The sequence below is a fragment of the Crotalus tigris genome, unplaced genomic scaffold, assembly GCF_016545835.1.
Source record: "Crotalus tigris isolate CLP2741 ecotype Arizona unplaced genomic scaffold, ASM1654583v1 scf7180000017644.4837335, whole genome shotgun sequence".
Classification (NCBI taxonomy): domain Eukaryota; kingdom Metazoa; phylum Chordata; class Lepidosauria; order Squamata; family Viperidae; genus Crotalus; species Crotalus tigris.
Window position 1 is genome coordinate 3,043,702 of NW_024096536.1, and position 19,000 is coordinate 3,062,701.

At 38.9% G+C, this 19,000-nt stretch overlaps 2 protein-coding genes across 3 annotated transcripts in view; one reads left to right on the top strand and one right to left on the bottom strand.

Moving 5' to 3' along the window:
* Positions 1 to 377: 377 nt before the first annotated feature.
* CENPM (centromere protein M) lies at positions 378 to 5,188 on the bottom strand. Of its 2 annotated transcripts, none has more exons than XM_039335602.1 (6): positions 5,033 to 5,188; positions 4,215 to 4,291; positions 3,574 to 3,672; positions 2,920 to 2,999; positions 2,471 to 2,562; positions 378 to 621 (listed from the first exon to the last, which is right to left on the bottom strand). In XM_039335602.1, the coding sequence occupies exons 1-6, from the start codon at positions 5,087 to 5,089 to the stop codon at positions 481 to 483; spliced, it is 546 nt and encodes a 181-aa protein (XP_039191536.1). In that variant the 5' UTR covers positions 5,090 to 5,188; the 3' UTR covers positions 378 to 480. The 2 variants fall into 2 exon arrangements, with proteins under 2 accessions (XP_039191536.1, XP_039191537.1); XM_039335603.1 differs by lacking the exon at positions 5,033 to 5,188 and adding an exon at positions 4,725 to 4,879.
* A 7,263-nt stretch (positions 5,189 to 12,451) lies between these two features.
* Positions 12,452 to 19,000, top strand: part of SEPTIN3 (septin 3) — a 51,497-nt gene continuing 44,948 nt past the window's right edge. Inside the window, exons 1-2 of the mRNA XM_039335599.1 lie at positions 12,452 to 14,076; positions 14,713 to 14,745. The gene's annotated coding sequence lies outside the window, so the exon portion shown is untranslated. The remainder of the gene's footprint in view (positions 14,077 to 14,712; positions 14,746 to 19,000) is intronic.

The window sequence follows — 19,000 nt, forward strand, 5'->3', positions numbered from 1 at the left end:
TTCAGTTGCATTGGATATGTATCTCTAATTATCCAAAAGGCCAGTTGCTCTTTAATAAGTAATCAAATATCTGCTCTTTTTTGCCCAACCTGTCACTGAAATTCTGCTCAGAATACACGTTCTACATGCTGTAGATTTTGCTTGATATACGTATCTGTGAGAAACACTTTTCTTCACGAAGATCCTGAAGATATTTATCTGTATGTAAATGGCATTGAGAAACTTGTTCTAGCAATTCATTCTGGAAATAGCATAGTTTCCATGTATTATACGCCAACTGTTTTATAACTGAGAACTAGGCTTTGAGAAGAAGGTATCATAATTCCTGACAAGTCCAGGTTAATTTGGCTCCTTTAAGACTATTTTACCAGCTCCTATCCCATATGAAAAAATAGTAGGTAAAGTTTATTTCTGACAGAGTGATGCTTATATTCAGTTCACTCAGAAATCACAGATAGTAAAACTGGAAAATACAATGTTTTATGCCAAATAACTTGAGTCCTCAATGGAGCATTTCATTAAAGAACTGAAAGAAAGGGAAGACATCCCTGATACATGACCAGCGCATATTTGTAACATCCGGAGAAGTCTCTGAGCTGTGACAGTTCTGACTTTTTCACACTGAAAAGAGGAAAACAAAACATGAAACAACCTTTTTAAAATGTATATAAAATTGTTACCTAAAACAAAGACAGGGGAAACAATCAAATATATACTTGTTCTGCAAAAATGCGTAAATCCAAAAGGCCACTTGTATTTAATTACTGTACCCAGTTTCATCATCTGCTGGATAAAAGGTACTGCCAGTTACAGTCAATTACTGCCAGATAGTTCTCAATTTACAACCATTTGTTTAGCATCTGTTTCAAGTTGCTAAGTTTTCAGGTAACTGCAAAGAAACACCATCTTCCATTCCTGTCCCATCATCCTGTCAGAGCCTGTCCTTCCATCCCTCCTCCACCATCACAATGGATGTAGCTTCTTGGATGAGAAGCGAAGCTGCTTCTTTCTCAAAGAAAAAACGTCCAGTTGCCTTTGAAAAAGCACCTCTGAGACAACTATGAACTGGATGACTCAGAATCTCCATAGACACAGCACTGAAAAAGGATATTTATGACTGGTCCTCACATTTATGACCGTTGCAGCATTTCCCATCATCCCATGATCAAAATTTGGATGCCTAGCAACAGGCATGTATTTACAACAATTCCAGTGTCCTGAGGTGACGTGATCATCATCTATGACCTTCCCAGCTGGCTTCCAACAAAGTCAGGAAAGCCAGATTTGCTAAACAATCATGTGCTAAACAATTTGCTTAACAACAATGGTTGTTAAGTGAATCACTGCAGTTATTATTAACTTAATAACTGCAGTGATTCACTTAACAACCATTGTAAAAAAGGTTGTAAACATGGATGCGATTCAGTTAATAGCCACCTTGTTTAGCAACAAAAATTCTCATCCCAACTGTGATCGAAGTCAAGGACTACCTGCATAGTACTTTGTACTACCTGTACAAAGCTTAATGCAAGCAATTGAAAATGTGAAGTGCAAAATGCTTATTTTTTCATTACTGCTACTTTATTGTAATTAAAAGTAGGATTAAAGATTTATTTGTGATAGATGTGCTGCCACTGTTTGATGAGTAATTAGGTATGGGTGAGTAGTAATCTGAGCAATTGCACTATGATAGCTCTTTCATCCCAAGCCCAAAATTTTGAAATTATTTCATTGTTACATTAATCATTATTCCTTATCACCATCTTCTGGAAAAGCCACAGGAAGATTTCACCTTGATACTGAGTAGGGCAAAAGCAATTCTTCACAACTATAATACTTTATGGGCAAGCACAAGAATTATTTTATTTTATTTTTATTAGTGAAATCAATTAATTGACCATAAGCTTTCCTCATACTTGGTTATTTTCAGTGCTTTTTTTCTAAAAAAAAAAAAAAAAAAAGGTGCCGGAAATCACACATGTCGTACAACCTGCCTTGCTTACCCTACAAGGTTCCATTCAAAAAAGGTGCCGAAACTCCGTTCTGGGCGTTCTATGACAAAAAAAAAAAGCCCTGGCTATTTTTATAATTCAAAAAATAACCTCAAAGGTAGGAACTTGCAGATCAAGGGCAACACGTGCCCCTTGGCAATATCATGTCAACTTCTCCAAGGAACCCATTGGGCAAGGTAGAAAAAACTAAATGATTAGCATGCAGCTTCTCATAAATTGACAATGGGGAAAAAACATGAAATAACGTTGCTCTACTTTTGCCAGGTTGTTAAATGAACACTGAGAAGGCTAATAGAGACAGTGATCCAATCACTGGAAACAGAAACAAGAAAGATGTTTGCCAAGGGAAGATATATTTGATTATTTAAAAACTGGCATATATTGGTATTAGACTGAAAAATGAATTTGTTACCTAAACAATACAACTATATATAATTTTTAAAAACAAGAGGTCTTACTTCAAGCTCACAGAACAAGACAGGGCTACAGTAGCGATCTGCTAGCTTCCAGACGGCATCCATATCCACACTTATTTTATTCATTCTACCTACTATTTTTTTTAAAAAAAAGACAAGAAAAGAAGATATTTCCAGTCATATTTTTTCCAGGTATGATATTATTTTGTTTCTTTTATTTAATATCATCAATAATAAATTATTGGTAAAAACAGTAAGCATTTATATTTCAGGCCTGAACAAAAATCCTGGTATAACAAATTGCTAAATGGTCATGGATTATTAAGTAAAAGTATACAAGTATGCAAGATGGAGCGCTAGTTAGTTGTCAGAATTTAAGTAGCAACCTGCTACATTTGAGGTAAAGTAAAGGTTGTCATAGAATAGACTGTCTGCCAAGTAGAGTTAGATTTGATGGATTGTTTTAAGCAGCAAATGTATCTCATACATACCACCAGTAACTAGAAGGCACACTTTTCCAAGGAAAAAGTTTGCATCTACATGTATAAGGGAAGCTTCTATTTCTTCAAAACTGGCAAAAAAGCAAATAAAAGGAAACAAAATGCAGGGCTACTTTTTTACAAATACAAAAAAAAAATCCCTTGCTATATTCATGATCTAATGATTACAACTTTTAATAAATCATAAGAAAAAGAGGTCCCATTAGTGAACAGATACTTATGTTTCAGAGGATTTTTTATTTACATTTCAATTAGAAAATCATTGCTCTTTTAATTTCTGCATAACCTCTTTTATGTTACTGAATTCCTGAAGGAGCAAATTTCTCTAGATAATATTCAAATTTAGAAGAAATAAAACCTATTATTTAAATATTAGCAATTAAATAGGATTTCATTCTAACTTATTAGATTTTTATCCCTATTTTGTTTTATAAATAGCTCAAGCCAGAGAATATACCTAATGTACCTAATTTTACATACTTTAGAACAATATTTAAAAATGAGAGCTTATAGCTTTCAAATCTATTCAATGCAAATAAGTAAACATATGTTCCCGTTGAGTTTATTACACTTTGCAATTAAATTAGCAATTAAACAAACAAATCCCTTTTCCCTTTCTGTCAAATATGTTATTTTTGTTCATACCTGTATTTGCTTTGAATGTTAATCATAAAGACAATCAAATCAATCCTTGGTCGAACGTGGTTTCTCTCCACAGGTAAAGGAAGAGAGGCTGCCAAATGTCTAAAAAAAACCCAAAAAACCTTGCATTTTCAGTCAACAGTCCCAAACCAACAAGTTTCTTCTAAAGAAGCTTTATGGGAAAAGAGAATATTAACATTGAAGTATTAAACTAAACTACAGCACTTTAGAAAGAAAAAAAGTGGCAAATGTGACATAGTATGGTTATACTCAAGTACTAGCTTTAAATGATTTTATCTGAATATTAGCTTTTTCTGCTAGCTGCCAGGCTGCCATGTCCTTGGCTGCAATGCTCTGCACGGGCCGTGCCCAAGAGCAACTCTTCTTCAGGGGGCTGCTGGGAGGAGGGGTCTGTGGGGAGGCGGGGCTGACGGTGCACGTGCCCACAGAGAGGGCTCTGAGTGACCCCTCTGACACTTGTACCATAGGTTCACCACCACCTATATATAGTATTTCCTCATTTTTTAGCATGGTACTTTACCATAGACCACAACAGTCATCATTTTAGATTACAAATGTTCCATAGAATTCCACAAAATGCAGGTGAAAACAGAAGTTCTGGCAATATTTTTTCTACCACTTACATATTTATTTTCAAATCTTGTCTTTCCTTAAGAAGAGTTTCTGCTAGTTGCTGCTGGAAAACATTTGTTCCCACCAACTATTAATGAGAAAAAAAAGTTAGTTCAAATAGCTGCAAGAAAAATAGTGATCAGTTCTAATCTGCTATACTTTTGGTGTCCTCATTCTTCTATTATCAAATTCAATTTGTTGAATTTTATCAGACTCAGTAGAAAAAGTAGCCATTAACTTGGAAGAATTGAATAGTCTTTATTTTCAGTATAATAGGTCACACAATTTGCCATTGTCAATACTTTTAGTTTATTTGACAACATTAAGGAAATGATTTGCTTCCGGTATGCCTTTTCAACTGCCCAATCTAGCCTATACATCTGGAAATTCTAGATGCCGTTTTATCAAAATATAAGCCAAATCCAAGCTTCGGGAGCTCTTCTTTTTTTGAGAAAGGTTAAGGAACTGCCGTCAATTGCTGGGACCTGGGATACTTAATAAACACAAAGGCTCATGCTCACAAAGACGTTCATCTGCTTTGCAGATTTCCCCTTCGGATCGAGAGGTATGACTACTCCATAAGCAAAATCATTCTGTAGGATGTCGTTCCTTGGATAGTTTCAGCGCAACTTCTGTGTTAAGTTGAAATCACCCATAACGCTGGTCAGTGGGCTAAAAAGAGACAAACCTCGCAACCACTGGCGAATGACGGATTCGCCTTTTTTTACCCGTTTTCAGCTCAGGACTTCAGGACCGATAACTGGAGAAAAGAAGGCAGCGCAGACGTTATCCGCATGAACTATTGTTTTATAGATGCCATGATACGTACCAAAATGGTCGCAGAATTAAGTGTTGGGAGTTTGCCAAAAGCACTCAACGTCGACATTATCACAACTAAGAAAAGCGCATTCTCCTTTTCAAACTGCCGCCAAGTAGCGTCACCCTGACGCCTTTAATAGTCGCCTGCAGGCGGATTCCGGAACTAGACCGCCTGTTTTTTTTACTGCGCATGTACGTTTGGGCGGTTGCACGAAGCTCGATGTAACACATGCGCATGCGCATTGCTTCAGAAGCTCTGCTTTTGTGGCTGTTATGTGCTGCAGAACCTGATCCGAGTCCACCGTTTTGGAACCTGCGTGCGTTAGTCCCGCTGTTTTCTCTCGGGGCAGTAGGGGGTAATTATCGGGAGTGCTGGGCTTCCTGTAGAACAGGGGTCTTCAAACTTGGCTCTTTTATGACGTGTGGACTTCAACTCCCAGAATTCTTCAGCCAGGATGCCTGGCTGAGGAATTCTGGAAGTTGAAGTCCACAAGTAATAAAAGGGCCACATCTGAAGACCTCTGCTGTAGGATCTCCTGAATGTAACGGCAAGTGAAACTCCAGCACACACTTTGTACAAAAGAGGAAATTTTGTCACAGGCTTACTTTCTCTTTTCTAAATTACCAAGTGAGCCTGGATAGCCGATCCCCCAAAGGTTGCATACAGTCCTTTTGCTTTTATTGGGTAGCAATAGACTAAAAACTGATGGCTTGGAAAGCCGCATGAATGATAACTACATCATCTCTCCCCGTGCAGGCACATTTCTTTAAAAAGGAAAGAAAGCGAAATATCGGTATCGTTAACAGACACACCTCCATGTGCAACTATAATAGTTCTTGGCTACTAAAGGGTGCCTAGCGCTGCTCTAGGCAGTTTGGTGGCTCAGCAGCGCCACCTAGTTTTCGCTCAGTTATTCTGTTATCGGGGCAAGCTAAAATCAAGGCTGCTCGTGAAACCTAGGCTCCAAAGAACAATGCTGCTGCTGGTTTCATGACCTACTTAATTTTTATTTGGTATCTCAAGGGGAAAATTCAGAACGCACTCATGTGCCTTGCCTTGTTCAGAGGCTTGTAAAATTCCTCTGCTCTTATCTGTCCCCAGTGTTGCACTTTGAGAAAATTGCTATCCCTTGTTTGAAATTCTAAGTTCTATTCTTGATAAGAATTAGATATTTTGAACACTGAATGAGCTAAGACCATGGTGGCGAATCTATGACACGCGTGCCGCAGGTGGCATGCAGAGGCCTCTGTGTAGGCATACGCGTCCTCACGCCAGTCCTATGCCTTCAGCTGGGTTTTATAAAACTTTTTTGCTTTAGGCCTCCACTGCCGCCTGCAAAAAAAAAAAAAGGGGGGGGGGTTTCTATCAATCAATCAATTTCAACTTCTCGCGGAAAAGCAATGTTGGAATTGATTGATTAAACTTTTTAGTCCCACCCAGTCTGCCGTTACCATCGCAACCACGCCCACCCAATGGGCCACACCCATCCAATAGGCCACGCCCACCCAGCACCCTATGATACATAAGTGGGTTTTGGGTTGCAGTTTGGGCACTTGGTCTCTAAAAGGTTCGCCATCACTGGGCTAAGAGGTGATTGAAAGAATAATGGGAAAAAAGTGATTATAATTCTCATACTGAGGGTTCTCTTATTTTTTTCTCTTTAAGGGAGCAATTAGCTTCAAATACTGTTTATGTAGCACAGTGATGGCAAACCTTTTAAAGACCAGTGCCCAAAACCCACCCTGCCCACCCTTGCTCCCTGCCCCACCCCGCCCGCAGGGCCACCCACCACCTCCATGGCCCACTGCAGCAGATCACCCAGGTGGACCTGCAGCGTCGGCATGGCAATGCTCTCCACCCGCGCCCTGTAGCATCATCTGCATGCAACAGGACGCAAGGGCGGAGTCTTGTCCCTGCTGTCCGGCTGCCATGTCCTTGGCTGTACTGCAGGCCGCGCCCAGGGGGTGACTGTCCTCCGGGGGTGCTGCTGGTGAGGAGGGGGCCAGGGGCGAGGTGGGGCTGGAGTGATAGTGCATGGGCCCACAGAGAGGGCTCCGAGTGCTGCCTCTGGCACGTGTGCCATAGGTTCACCACCACTGATGTAGCAGTAAGGTGTGTTTTACTGTAAATTGCTTCAAGTTTTGTTAATGGATTCAAATACACAAATATTTTAATAAAATTTTATTGTGTATTTTACAAAAATTATTTTGTATATTAATTTGTAACGGTAAATGTAAATATTTCAGTGAATTGATTTTAAAATAGTTTCTTATCTTTAAAACAATGACTGTTATGTCCTGATTATTTATAACATTTATATATCTCTTTCTAAACTTATGGTGATTTACAGAAATATTATATTTAATCACATTAAGCCAACCATTAAAACACAATATTCAAAATAGAATTATAAAGCAACAACTCTGTATGCATAATAAAGTGTCCTACTCCAAAAATTTGTTGGAAAAGCCACACCTTTATTCCATTCTAGAAGGTCATCTGTGACTTCCATACAGACTCTTTTGGGTTGTATCCTTTAAATCAGACATGTCAAACTCGTGACATCATGGGACGTCATGCAACGTATCGGAGCTTTTTCTCCATTGCCGGCAATGGGGTGGGCACGGTTTCCTGGTGACACGTTCGGCCCACGGGCTGGCAGTTTGACACCCCTGCTTTAAATGCTTGTTAGTATAGCTTTATATAGCAGCAATTTGACTTTTGAATATATAGCACAACAGATTTCAAAACATAGAAGGAAGCTCAAAACCAGAGGCTTAGGGGCCTTCATGTCTATCCTAGCCTTTGGAAGAACATCAAAACAGAAAGGAAACTGCATTGATCTCTCAAATGGTTTTTGTTTTTGTACTGGAAAACAACGTCTTAATTTTTCTATTATAGTTTTTTAAAAAAAATAGTTTATGATCAAAGACTAAATTTTAAAAATGTTTACAAACAAAGCCAAAAATTAAAAGCATGAAATCAAATCAGGTATGTAAATGCATAAATCCAAATTAATAAATAGTGATGCACAATAAGGCAATCACATATCGGAAAACTAAGTTTCACAGCCATATATTGCAACTGGGAAAACCATGGCCTTGACTATACGTACTTTTGTTGGCAGGGTGATGTCTGTGCTTTTTTAGTGTGCTGTCTAAATTTACCATAGCTTTCCTCCCCAGAAGCAAGCATCTTTTAATTTCTTAGCTACAGTTCTTTTATTTATATAAATTTGAATAAATAATTCTTTAATTATTGCAATTCTTAGGATATAGCAATATGCATTTGTTGGTTATTTATCAATTATACAATAAAAGCATCAAACAAGAAAAAAGTGGAAATGATTGGTCCATTAGTGGGTGAAAGTGGCAAGAAAGTGACAAGCAATAGGGAGAAAGCAGAACTATTTAACTCATTTTTTGCATCTGTCTTTACACAAAGGGAAAAAACAGACCAACCTATCAAAAATAAAAACAGAATAGAAACACAAGTTAAGATAGGCAAGAAAATGGTAAGTGAGTACCTGTCCAGCCTAGACAAGTTCAAATTGCCAGGACCAGATGGATTATACCCCAAGGTTCTCAAGGAACTGGCAGATGTGACCATTGAACTATATCTTTCAAAGATCCTGGAGTACTGGGGAACTACCAAAGGACTGGAAAAGAGCTGATGTAGTTCCCGTCTTCAAAAAAAGGGAAAAAAATGGATCCAGGAAATTACAGACCTATCAGCCTGACTTCAATACCTGGGAAGATTCTGGAAAAGATAATCAAACAACAAATCAGCGAACACCTAGAGCAGTGGTTCTCAACCTGTGGGTCGGGACCCCATTTGGGGTCGAACGACCATTTCACGGGGGTCACCAAACAACGCAGTCCGCCATTTTTCCCCCCCTTTTCCTTAGCTGTGCTACTCCCTTTTATTCTATGGGCTTTTGAAAGCCAATAGAATAGACTCTCTTGAATAGAGTCTAATTCTATTGGCTTTCAAAAGCCAATAGGAATTGTCCAGGCTGTCTCTGCCCTGCTGAGCCCGCCAAAAGTCCCATTCTGCAAATGGTGCTGCACCAGTTGAGTAGTCCTCGAGTTATGACCAGTTGAGTAGTCCTCGACTTACGACCAATTGGGGGTCGCGGCATTAAAAAGGTTGAGAACCACTGACCTAGAGGCAAACAAAGTCATTACTAAAAGCCAACATGGGTTTGTCAAAAACAGATCATGCCAGACAAATCTTATTGCATTCTTTGACCAGGTGGCAAAATTAGTGAACCAGAAGAATGCCAGAGGAATGCTGTGGATGTAATTTACTTGGACTTCAGTAAGGCATTTGATAATGTAGACTATATCCTACTACTTGATAAAATACAAAAATGTGAGTTAGACATCATCATCACCAGATGGATTCGTAGCTGGCTGACTGGCTGGACTTGGCATGTGGTCCTCAATGGAACTGCATCTACATGGAGGGAAGTGTGTAGTGGGGTGCCCCAAGAGTCTGTTCTGGGCACAGTGCTCTTCAACATCTTCATCAATGATTAGATGAGGGGATAGATGGAGAACTCATCAAATTTTCAGATGACACTAAGCTGGCAGGAATAGCCAACATTCCAAAAGATAGTTTAAGATACAGGAGGATCTTGACAGACTTGAACACTATCTAACAAAATGAAATTCAATGATGAAAAAATAAGGTTCTACATTTAGGAAAAAAAAAACCCCAAATGCACAGGTATGATACCTTGCTCAATAATAGTAACTGTGAGAGGGATCTCAGAGTCCTAGTGGACAATCACTTAAATACGAGTCAGCAGTATACTGCAGCTGCCAAAAAAGCCAACACAGTATTACGCTGCATTAACAGAGAGATAGAAGCAAGATCATGTAAAGTGTTAATACCACTTTATAATGCCTTGGTTAGGCCACACTTGGAATACTGCATCCAGTTTTGGTCACCATGATGTAAAAAAGATGTTGAGACTCTAGAAAGAGTTCAGAGAAGAGCAGCAAAGATGATCAGGGGACTGGAGGCTAAAACATATAAGGAATGGTTGCTAGAATTGGGTATGTCTAGTTTAATGAACAGAAGGTCGAGCGGGGACATGATAGCAGTGTTCCAATATCTCAGGGGCTGTCACAAAGAAGAGGGAGTCAAGCTATTTTCCAAAGCGCATGAAGGCAGGACAAGAAGCAACGGATGGACACTAATCAAGGAGAGAAGCAACCTAGAACTAAGGAGAAACTTCCTGACAGTTAGAGCAATTAATCAGTGGAACGACCTGCCTCCAGAAGCGGTGAATGCTCCAAAACTGGAAGTTTTTAAGAAGAGACTAGACAGCCATTTGTCCGAAATGGTATAGGGTTTCCTCCCTGAGTAGGGTGTTGGACTAGATGACCTCCAAGGTCCCTTCCAACATTATTATTATTATTATTATTATTATTATTTCTAATCAATAGGCAGAATTCAGATTATAAAGGTTAAAAAATAGTCATTAACAATAGTTTTAAAAGATGCCATTAAAATCAGAGGAAGTTAGATTTACAAACTGAGGAAGATGTTTACTTTGCTAAGATGCTTCACAGGCAAAAGCTGTCAAACACTTGACTAGACGATCACTATCTTCTGAATTTTCAATAAAAATTCAGTCTTAAGGTGATCTGACCAGTGTGCTTTCATTTGAAAACGTTATATTTCCTTCATTCTATTATCAGCAGAATGAAAGGAGTTGTCCAATAACTATAAAGATTTCATGCTTGAAAGTAACTGTCCACTAGGCATTTAACCTTGAAGATTATTCCAATCTTTTTGCCATTGGGGGGACATGATTCAAAATATTAAGGCTTTTTTCCCCCTTTCAGTTCAATTGTATCCAATTCTCAGACTGGTACCTGTATTTTTCTTGGCAAGTTTTTTCAAAAGTGGCTTGCCATTGCCTCTCTATGGTTAACAGAAAGTTACTGACCCAAGGTCACCCACTGGCTTCATGGCAAGGTGGGACTAGAATTCACAGTCCCCTGTTTCTAGCCTGATGCCTTAACCACTACACCATATTGACTCTCAAGACCTATTTTAAGGAAAGATAATTCTCAAATGTACTTTTGTAACATTGCTGTTTCAATATTATTAAGTTGCTTTTTATTGTATACTGTGGAAGTTTTGGGGCCAACCAATGGGATATGAAGAAGACAGATTTTAGCTCCTCTAAAAAACTACTTCCAAAGGAGCAACAATGCATCCATAATTGCAACAGTACTACCAGTCCACAATTTGAAGCTGTGATGCCAATCGCTGTGATGCTGAATCTCACAAATCATTGTAATTAGTGCACTTGCCTTTAAAAACAAGCAAAAGTGCAGTACATGGCGGTCACTCCAGAAAATTAATGAGAGTTCAGGAGGACAAAAGCAATATTTTAAAATATTTAACTGATTCTGGAACAAACTTTTACAATTCACATGGAACAGTTTCTAGTTATATAGTCCATATACTCAAAAATATTTGGAAAAATTAACAAAATTCAAATCATATTGGCAATATTAGTAGTGCTGCAAGATTATTTTCACTGTATGACAATGTATGTTTAGGAGGTCTATGTAGGGCAGAGGTCCCCAAACTTTTGGGCACCAGGGACCGGTTTTGTGGAGAAAGGTTTTTCCATGGACTGGAAGGTACGTGGTTTTGTGTGCTGCCTGCATTCCATGGATGCAGCTTTGCTTGTTTGTGCGGACTGGTTGCTGGCGTGCAGTGGACCGGTACCGGTCCATGGACTGGAGGGTTACGGACCACTGGTGTAGGGTGTTAAAGTCAATCTCCAAAAAGTATTTTCAAGGGTGGATGTAATCACCCCCAGCAATACTTTAAGTAGTCATATCTACAGTATTCCTTGCTTTAAAAGGCTGCCTTTCAAAGCTGCAATGCCATTGCAGCTAAGGGCATGGTTAGAATAGAATAGAATAGAATAGAATAGAATAGAATAGAATAGAATAGAATAGAATAGAATAGAATAGAATAGAATATCTGTCATTGTGTAACTCAACAAAATTAAGTGCTGTCCACAGTGCACACTACTTATAAGTAAAAACCACAAATAAGAACATACATTATATACACACACCCTTCACATTCTATTCACCATTGCGCTGCCCCTATTATTGCACTTCAATGTTGCACTATACAGTAATATTTAATATGGTTACAGCTCTGAGATAAAAACTATTTTTCAGCCTATTTGTCTTTTTTTATTATCCTGTACTGTCTGCCATATAGGTAATAATTCAAAAAAGAATGTACGGGGTGAGTCTTTAAGTATATTTTGAACTTTTCTAAAACAGTGGGAACTGTACAGTTCGTCCAGGGGAGGGAGGAGAGGGCAGCCAATAATCCTCTGGGCAATGGTAATGACTCTCTGGAGTACTTGCCTATCTGCTACTGTGCAGTTGGCAAACCACACACAAATGCAATAGATTAGAATGCTTTCTATGGAGCAATGGTAGAAGGTCACCAGCAGTTTTTCATTCAGTTGTTGTTTCCTGAGAAGTCTCAAGAAATATAATCTCTGCTGGGCCTTCTTAACCATTGCTATAACATGAGCACTCCAGGTGATGTCTTCCTTTATGGCAACATCCAGAAACCTAAAGCTAGCTACCCGTTCCACACAGTCTCCATTGATGATCGGGCTGAATGTCTGATTTATTCCTTCTATAATCTACTATAAGATCCTTGGTTTTAGCAGTGTTGAGAACCAAATTATTGTCTCTGCACCACAAGAGCAATTGCTCCACCTCATCCCAGTAGGCAGACTCATCCTCTTTGGTGATAAGCCCCACCACTGTTGTATTATCCGCAGATTTAACAATAATATTGCTGGGATGAACAGGGGTGAAGTCATAAGTATAGAGGGTGTAAAGAAGGGGCTCAACACACCGCCCTGTAGGGAGCTAGTATTAAGAATAAGGGCTAAAGAAATACAGTTGCCTAATCTATGCCTCTGACAGCAGACAGACAGAAAGTTCAAAATCCAAAGGCAGATTGAATGTGAAAAAGCAAAGCTGACAAGTTTAGACACCAGTGTGTACGGAAGAATTGTGTTAAATGGAGAGCTAAAATCCATAAAGAGCATCCTTACATAGGTCCCCCATTGCTCCAGATGAGTCAGAGCAGTATGGAGAGTGATGGCTATGGTGTCCTCCATGGAACTTTGTTGCTTAAGGGATTGCACTCAGAGACTATGTTTATAGTGCCAAGTGCTCCAAAGCACCTTTGGGAGATTGAATCCAAGAGTCTGAGCCATCTTAATATTTAGATACTCAATGTGATGTTTGCTTTGAATTCCCTTTCTGTGGTCCTGAGTTTGAGCTCACCCTACCAGTACATTCTAATATGCATGTGAAAGGCTATTATTGCTCTGGGGGGAAAGCCTTGGCTATTGCTTGAATGTGGTGCTTGAGGTGGGAGCCAGTGGGAAGTGTCATGTTTTAGCAATACTGTTCCATTGAAAATTGTCTTCCAAACCTTAGAGCATCTCTCAACCTCTTTTTTTCCCCTTATCCTTTGTATCACACGTAGAGGCGAGCTCTCTGGGCTTGTTGCTATGACAACAATTGGTAGTCCTCATTTGCTTCGGCATTTTGATTGGTTGGGGACAATGTTGCCTCTTTTGTGAGGGTGAAAGGGAGGAGGCCCACTCGAATGAAAGCAGAATGGAAAGATGCCAAACTGGTCCAGAGTGTAATGTACATCTATTGGGAAGAGGGGGGGAGGAAATGGGGGAGTGTCCTTTGGCAACAGCAGATGATCAGACAGTGAGCTTGAATATATGATTCACAACTGCATGCACCAGCATGCTGCATGCAGAGCAAGTGCAGCTCCATCTGTCTTCAATCTGGACCAATCTGCTCTGGCACTTTGAGGACTCCAGCTGCCTTGGATGAAGAAACAAACCCTTTGCCTTGTCATCTGACTGCACAGCGGAGAGCGACTGGCCTTCAAAAGCTGCCTGGTACCAGAATAGCTTGCTTAGCAGCTGTGATCTCCTAAAGTAAGCATGGATTGAGGTAGGTGATGCATCTTTTGTGGTATTTCTGTGGAGATATGTGAACATGGGGTTTATTTGGCAGCCCTTAACAAATCTTTGGTCGTGTTTTAAAAAAAATTGTGAGTTCTGTGCTGTGCTAATTCTGAATCTACTTCTGAATGCATAAATATGACATAATTAATAAAATGAAATATCCTGTTATTTTATAACTTCAAGTGTTCTAGAACTTCCTTTGAGCTTGAACTCTGCAGCTGTGACATTCCTTAGATACACTGCCAGTTTGAGACATCAAAAATGAATGTAGACCCAATTATTCATAGTAGAGTAGGGATTAGAATGATTTTATGATTTTATCCAATGTATTATTTTGTACCCATATGTCTGTAGAGCACAAATATGCAGGTGAGGTCTCCTTTTAGATCCATAAGAGCCATTTAAACATCACTAGCCATTTCATAAACCAGCACACGCACAAAAAAATCACAGTATAGATATATTGAAATCAAGACCTCATTTTGGGGGAGGGATAGAAATGAAGTTATACAAGAGGCTGAAGAGTAATTACTATAAATTGTTAAATGAATTGCTCTCTTTCAGATATATTTAATGCTAATAATCCCTACGTAGTTTTGTTTTATTTTGTTTTCTTCTATAGATAGTGAATGTTGAAGAAAACCTCTGTTCCCAGGTAAGTGTGTATAGAACTGAGGTCTTAATAGCTTAGTTGCAATCTAACTACATATTTTAGAGAATTAATATTGTTTACTCAATAATATTTGTGTATACTGTATAGAGCTGGCATGATAATCTTAATTTAGAAATGGATATGATTTTTGTATTGTAAAATGTAGATCTTTAAGATCATTAGACACAATGGACAATACAATATTCTGTTTTGGTCTCAGATACTATTGTAACCAGCTTCCTGCTATTGCTTTGATTATTTCTATTCCAAGAATGATTATAAAATATTTAGAGTCAAATATGCTTGTTATGTGAAGGACTTCCTTGGATTGGGTCTATTATTTTTGCTATGAGGTTAGCCGAACCTTAGCTTTCTAGTGTTACCAGATGTATTCAAGAACACGATTTGAACTTTAGATCACCTACTTTAAGATCCATTCACTGAACGATCTTCTAATTGTAATCTATTACTGAATGATAACCTATTGTCATGCATGCAACAATCTCATTCAATTAAATGTTTTAGTGACATACTGTATATAAAGCACATGGAATTAAAGTATACACATGATTTCTTTAGAGAATACTAAAATTAAACGAAATTGTAATTAATGTACCTGGGGGAAAACAGTAATTCAGATCAAAATACAAAAAAAACCTGAAATGCAAGGTCAAAAATAGAAAAAGAGCAAAAGCGTACATAATTCAAGGACATAGACATGAAAATTTGAAGGCATCTTCTCTGAAAGAAAAGGATCTTTTTTATATAAAGGTCCTACAGGATTGATGTAGAGAAGGTAATCTGGATCTAGACCACAAAGTAATTTTTAAAAAGGATCAGAATGAGCTACCACAGTACTGAAAAGCTCTGGAATTCAGTTCCTTTTTCTGGTGTTTCTTTACATTATTTTTTAAATTGTAGCCCTTTAAAAATTCCCTATATTTCTATCCTATTGGGTTATACAAGAAAGTCTTTTGATATAGGATTTGATTCTATTGAGGAAAACAGGAAAATTGTTTTCTGATTTATCTACATTATGTCTCTGGCACAACCAAGGGTTTCATAAAACCAGCGGTTTGTAGGGATACACCTTCTCTATTTTATTTCCCTGAAATCATTGCAAGGGGAACACAGGTTTCTATGAATGGGGCAAGGGAAGAATAAATGATGAAACTTGCATCACCACAAGGCACAGACTACATGATTTGCAGCCATTGCCATGATACAAATACAATATAAAACCACAATACAATACAAAAGGCCAGAGTTTGCAACTGTAATATCACAGTAAACACTTTGTCATTATCACATCACCATGGTCTATATTTGTTATTTCTGGAAGGGGAACAGAACATAACTTTGGGGTTCTGGGGTTGGCTAAAAGTATGGATTGTCCCAGAATAGTTGAGTATTTGACCATAACTGGACCATTAGGTTGAAAAACTATCTTTGACTAGATTTAGTACATGATAAAATTCATCAAATGGGTATCCCTGAAGATATTTTTAATATAGCAAAACATTTAATAGTATACAGAGATTTAAATGAGGTCCAAGTTCATTTTTTTCTTGTTCAAACTGGACATTTCTAATTTCTTTAAAACAATTAAGATGGCAAGTCTCTTTACACAAAACATCTCTTGATTGCTGGGAATTTACAAATTTGTAGGCTTGTGGATAATATTCCTCTGTTATCAAACTTACATATTTGATTGTATTTTTAGCCCAAGATTCAAACTTATTATTTTTCTCCCCAAGCCACTTACATTGATTAAAATATTGGTTTAACCATAGCATGAGTCTTGTGCCTAATTCTGGGTACTAAAAAAAAATTCAGACAAATTAGAACAGGTTCAGAGAAGAGAGTGTTTGGAGGCCTAGAAATTGTGAAGAGAAATTAGATGAACTGGAAACATTCAGCCTTGAGAAAAAGCAAACTTGAAAATATGCTACACAGGAAATCTGCTCTCATTCCAGAATACGCAGTAAAAGATTTAAGAAAGGCAGATTCCAGCTGAACATGAAAAACATCAATAACAAAAACCCTTCCTAATGGTACAAGCAGTTTAACAGCAAAAATTACTCTTAAGTTTATTTTTCTGTTCATTATATGCGCTTGGCCAGAGGTTAAATATTTGTTGGATATGCTTTGATTTAGATCACTGCACTGAGAGCTTTGGATCCAATGACTCTGAGGATGCCTACCAGTTCTTTATTTCTATGATTCTAAAAAAAATATGCATAGATCTTGCCCTTAGGTTTACAAATTAAAAAACAATGCATAAAGTGGATAGAGAGTATTCTGACACAAACTTAAAGTGATCTCTTTTAAATCCTGTCAGATAGTTAACTCAAAAGAAACGATCTTATAATAAACAAAATATATTTTAATGAGAAAGATTACTTGCGTTCACGTTGAGATTGGTGCTGCTGGAAATACATGTTTGTTCATCTTTTAGATCCTTCCTTTAGGTAAGAAGATATTGCTCTTTATACCATCTTTATAATGACTGAGGCTATTGTATGACCTCCATGGCCCATGCTTGTTACCGACAAAAGGATTCCCATGTGGCTTGTGTCCAGGAAGTCTCCCAAAGACCTTTGGAACTCCTCCCACTGACCCATCCACATACCTAGCATTTAACCCAATAACTGCCAGACCTCCAACATAGAGCTGGGCCATAGAGCTATATGGGCCATAGAGCTATATGGGCCAGAACACTCCCCGCTTGGAAATTTATATTTCCACTACTAAAATAGTAAAAACGTAGCATCAAGGCATGCAATACTCATTGTGGTTAACTTGTGACTAAATAGATAAAACTTGGTATCAAACATGCATAACTATAAGGTAAACATAAAACATGCACGATTATGCTAAAAGGCAAGTGTTACATCAAATAATGCATAAGACAATACATAATTAGAGGTTTAATCTTGTGGTTCAGTCTTCATCAGCAATGGACCAAATCGGTGATCAGCCTGGTATAAGTGTCTTTGAGTCATGACCTGACTCATGTGGCTTCACGATCTGGATCTCAGCTGGGTAAACTAGTTCATCAAGTGGGTGGGCCCAGTGCACAAGTCCCCTGGGCCAATAGTTCCGGTATGCAGTCTTGTCTCCCAGTGAGACAAGGTCTTCTTCTTTTCTGGAAGAGAAAAAACTGGAACCCAAGCTTCTCAGGAATGAGGGGAACTGGATTCACAGGATACTCAGGAACTGAAAAACCTGGAAAGACATAAACAGCTGGATCTGGAAACTCAGGATTAGGAACATCTGGAAACTCAGGAACAGCCGGAGCTGGAAACTTAGGATCAGGAACATCTGGAAACTCAGGAACAGCCGGAACTGAAGAATCAGGAACAACAGCTGGAACTGAAGAGGTTCAATTGTCTAAACTGGTCTTCCTTAGCAACAGGACTCGGTCAGTGATTAGTCTGGTGTAGAGCTAGTTGCTTGTCGTGATTCCTTAGACAGCATCTTAGGTTCTAGGTGTAAGGCTGCTGGGTGCCTGTCGCTGTTGCACAGGTGGCATTTCACCTTAGCTGTGCAGTCCTTGGCCATGTGATCCATAGAGTCACAGCATTTGAAACATATCCTATTCTCTTTGAGTAGGGTCTTTCGGTCATCTAGGGATTTCTTCCTAAAGTCTCTGCGATCATTTAGAGAGTGAGAGGACTTGTGTATCGGGCAAGCTAGGCCTTTGATAGTTGGATGAGGGTTCGAAAGAGCGCTTCTCGGTGTTTGTTTGTCTGGAGACTTCTTTGGGGAAGGCGTGATGTCTGTTGTATACATCAAAGGTGTGGTTCTGTCTGTAGCCTGGGAAGAACTTCGGTTGGGGCTGAAGTTGTCTTCTGTTGGCTCGAAGTTGCTGGCATTACGACGTAGTTTTGCTTGGTCGGCCACAAAATCAGCGAGTACAGCGAAGGCGGGTGGTGCGTCGGGGTCTTGGTTCCTGTGGGTTTCTGATATTTTGGCCCATTCGTCCCTTGACTGCTTTGGTAGTTTTCTAACTATAATCCTTTGCTTCTCGAACTGATCGAGGCAGGTAAGTTTTGGCATGTTGGGTTGCTCGCGAACTGAATGTAGCATCGAGAGTGTGTCTGCAAATTCCAACATCTGGGTGTGATCATTGACATTGATGTTAGGGAAGGTGTAAATGCAATCCAAGAGCGACTTTTCTGTCAGTTCATGCCCGCCATACCGCTCGTCGAGCCTTTCCCAAGCTTTGAGAAGGGCAGTAGCTGGGTTGCCCAGG

Excerpts from the sequence above, each read along its gene's own strand:
- CENPM (XM_039335602.1), bottom strand. The coding sequence starts at position 5,089 with ATGTCGACGTTGAGTGCTTTTGGCAAACTCCCAACACTTAATTCTGCG. Across the intron at positions 4,292-5,032 it reads TTAATTCTGCGACCATTTTG|TTGGTGGGAACAAATGTTTT; the intron begins GTACGTATCATG and ends TCTCATTAATAG. Across the intron at positions 3,000-3,573 it reads AACATTCAAAGCAAATACAG|TTTTGAAGAAATAGAAGCTT; the intron begins GTATGAACAAAA and ends CTTTTTTGCCAG.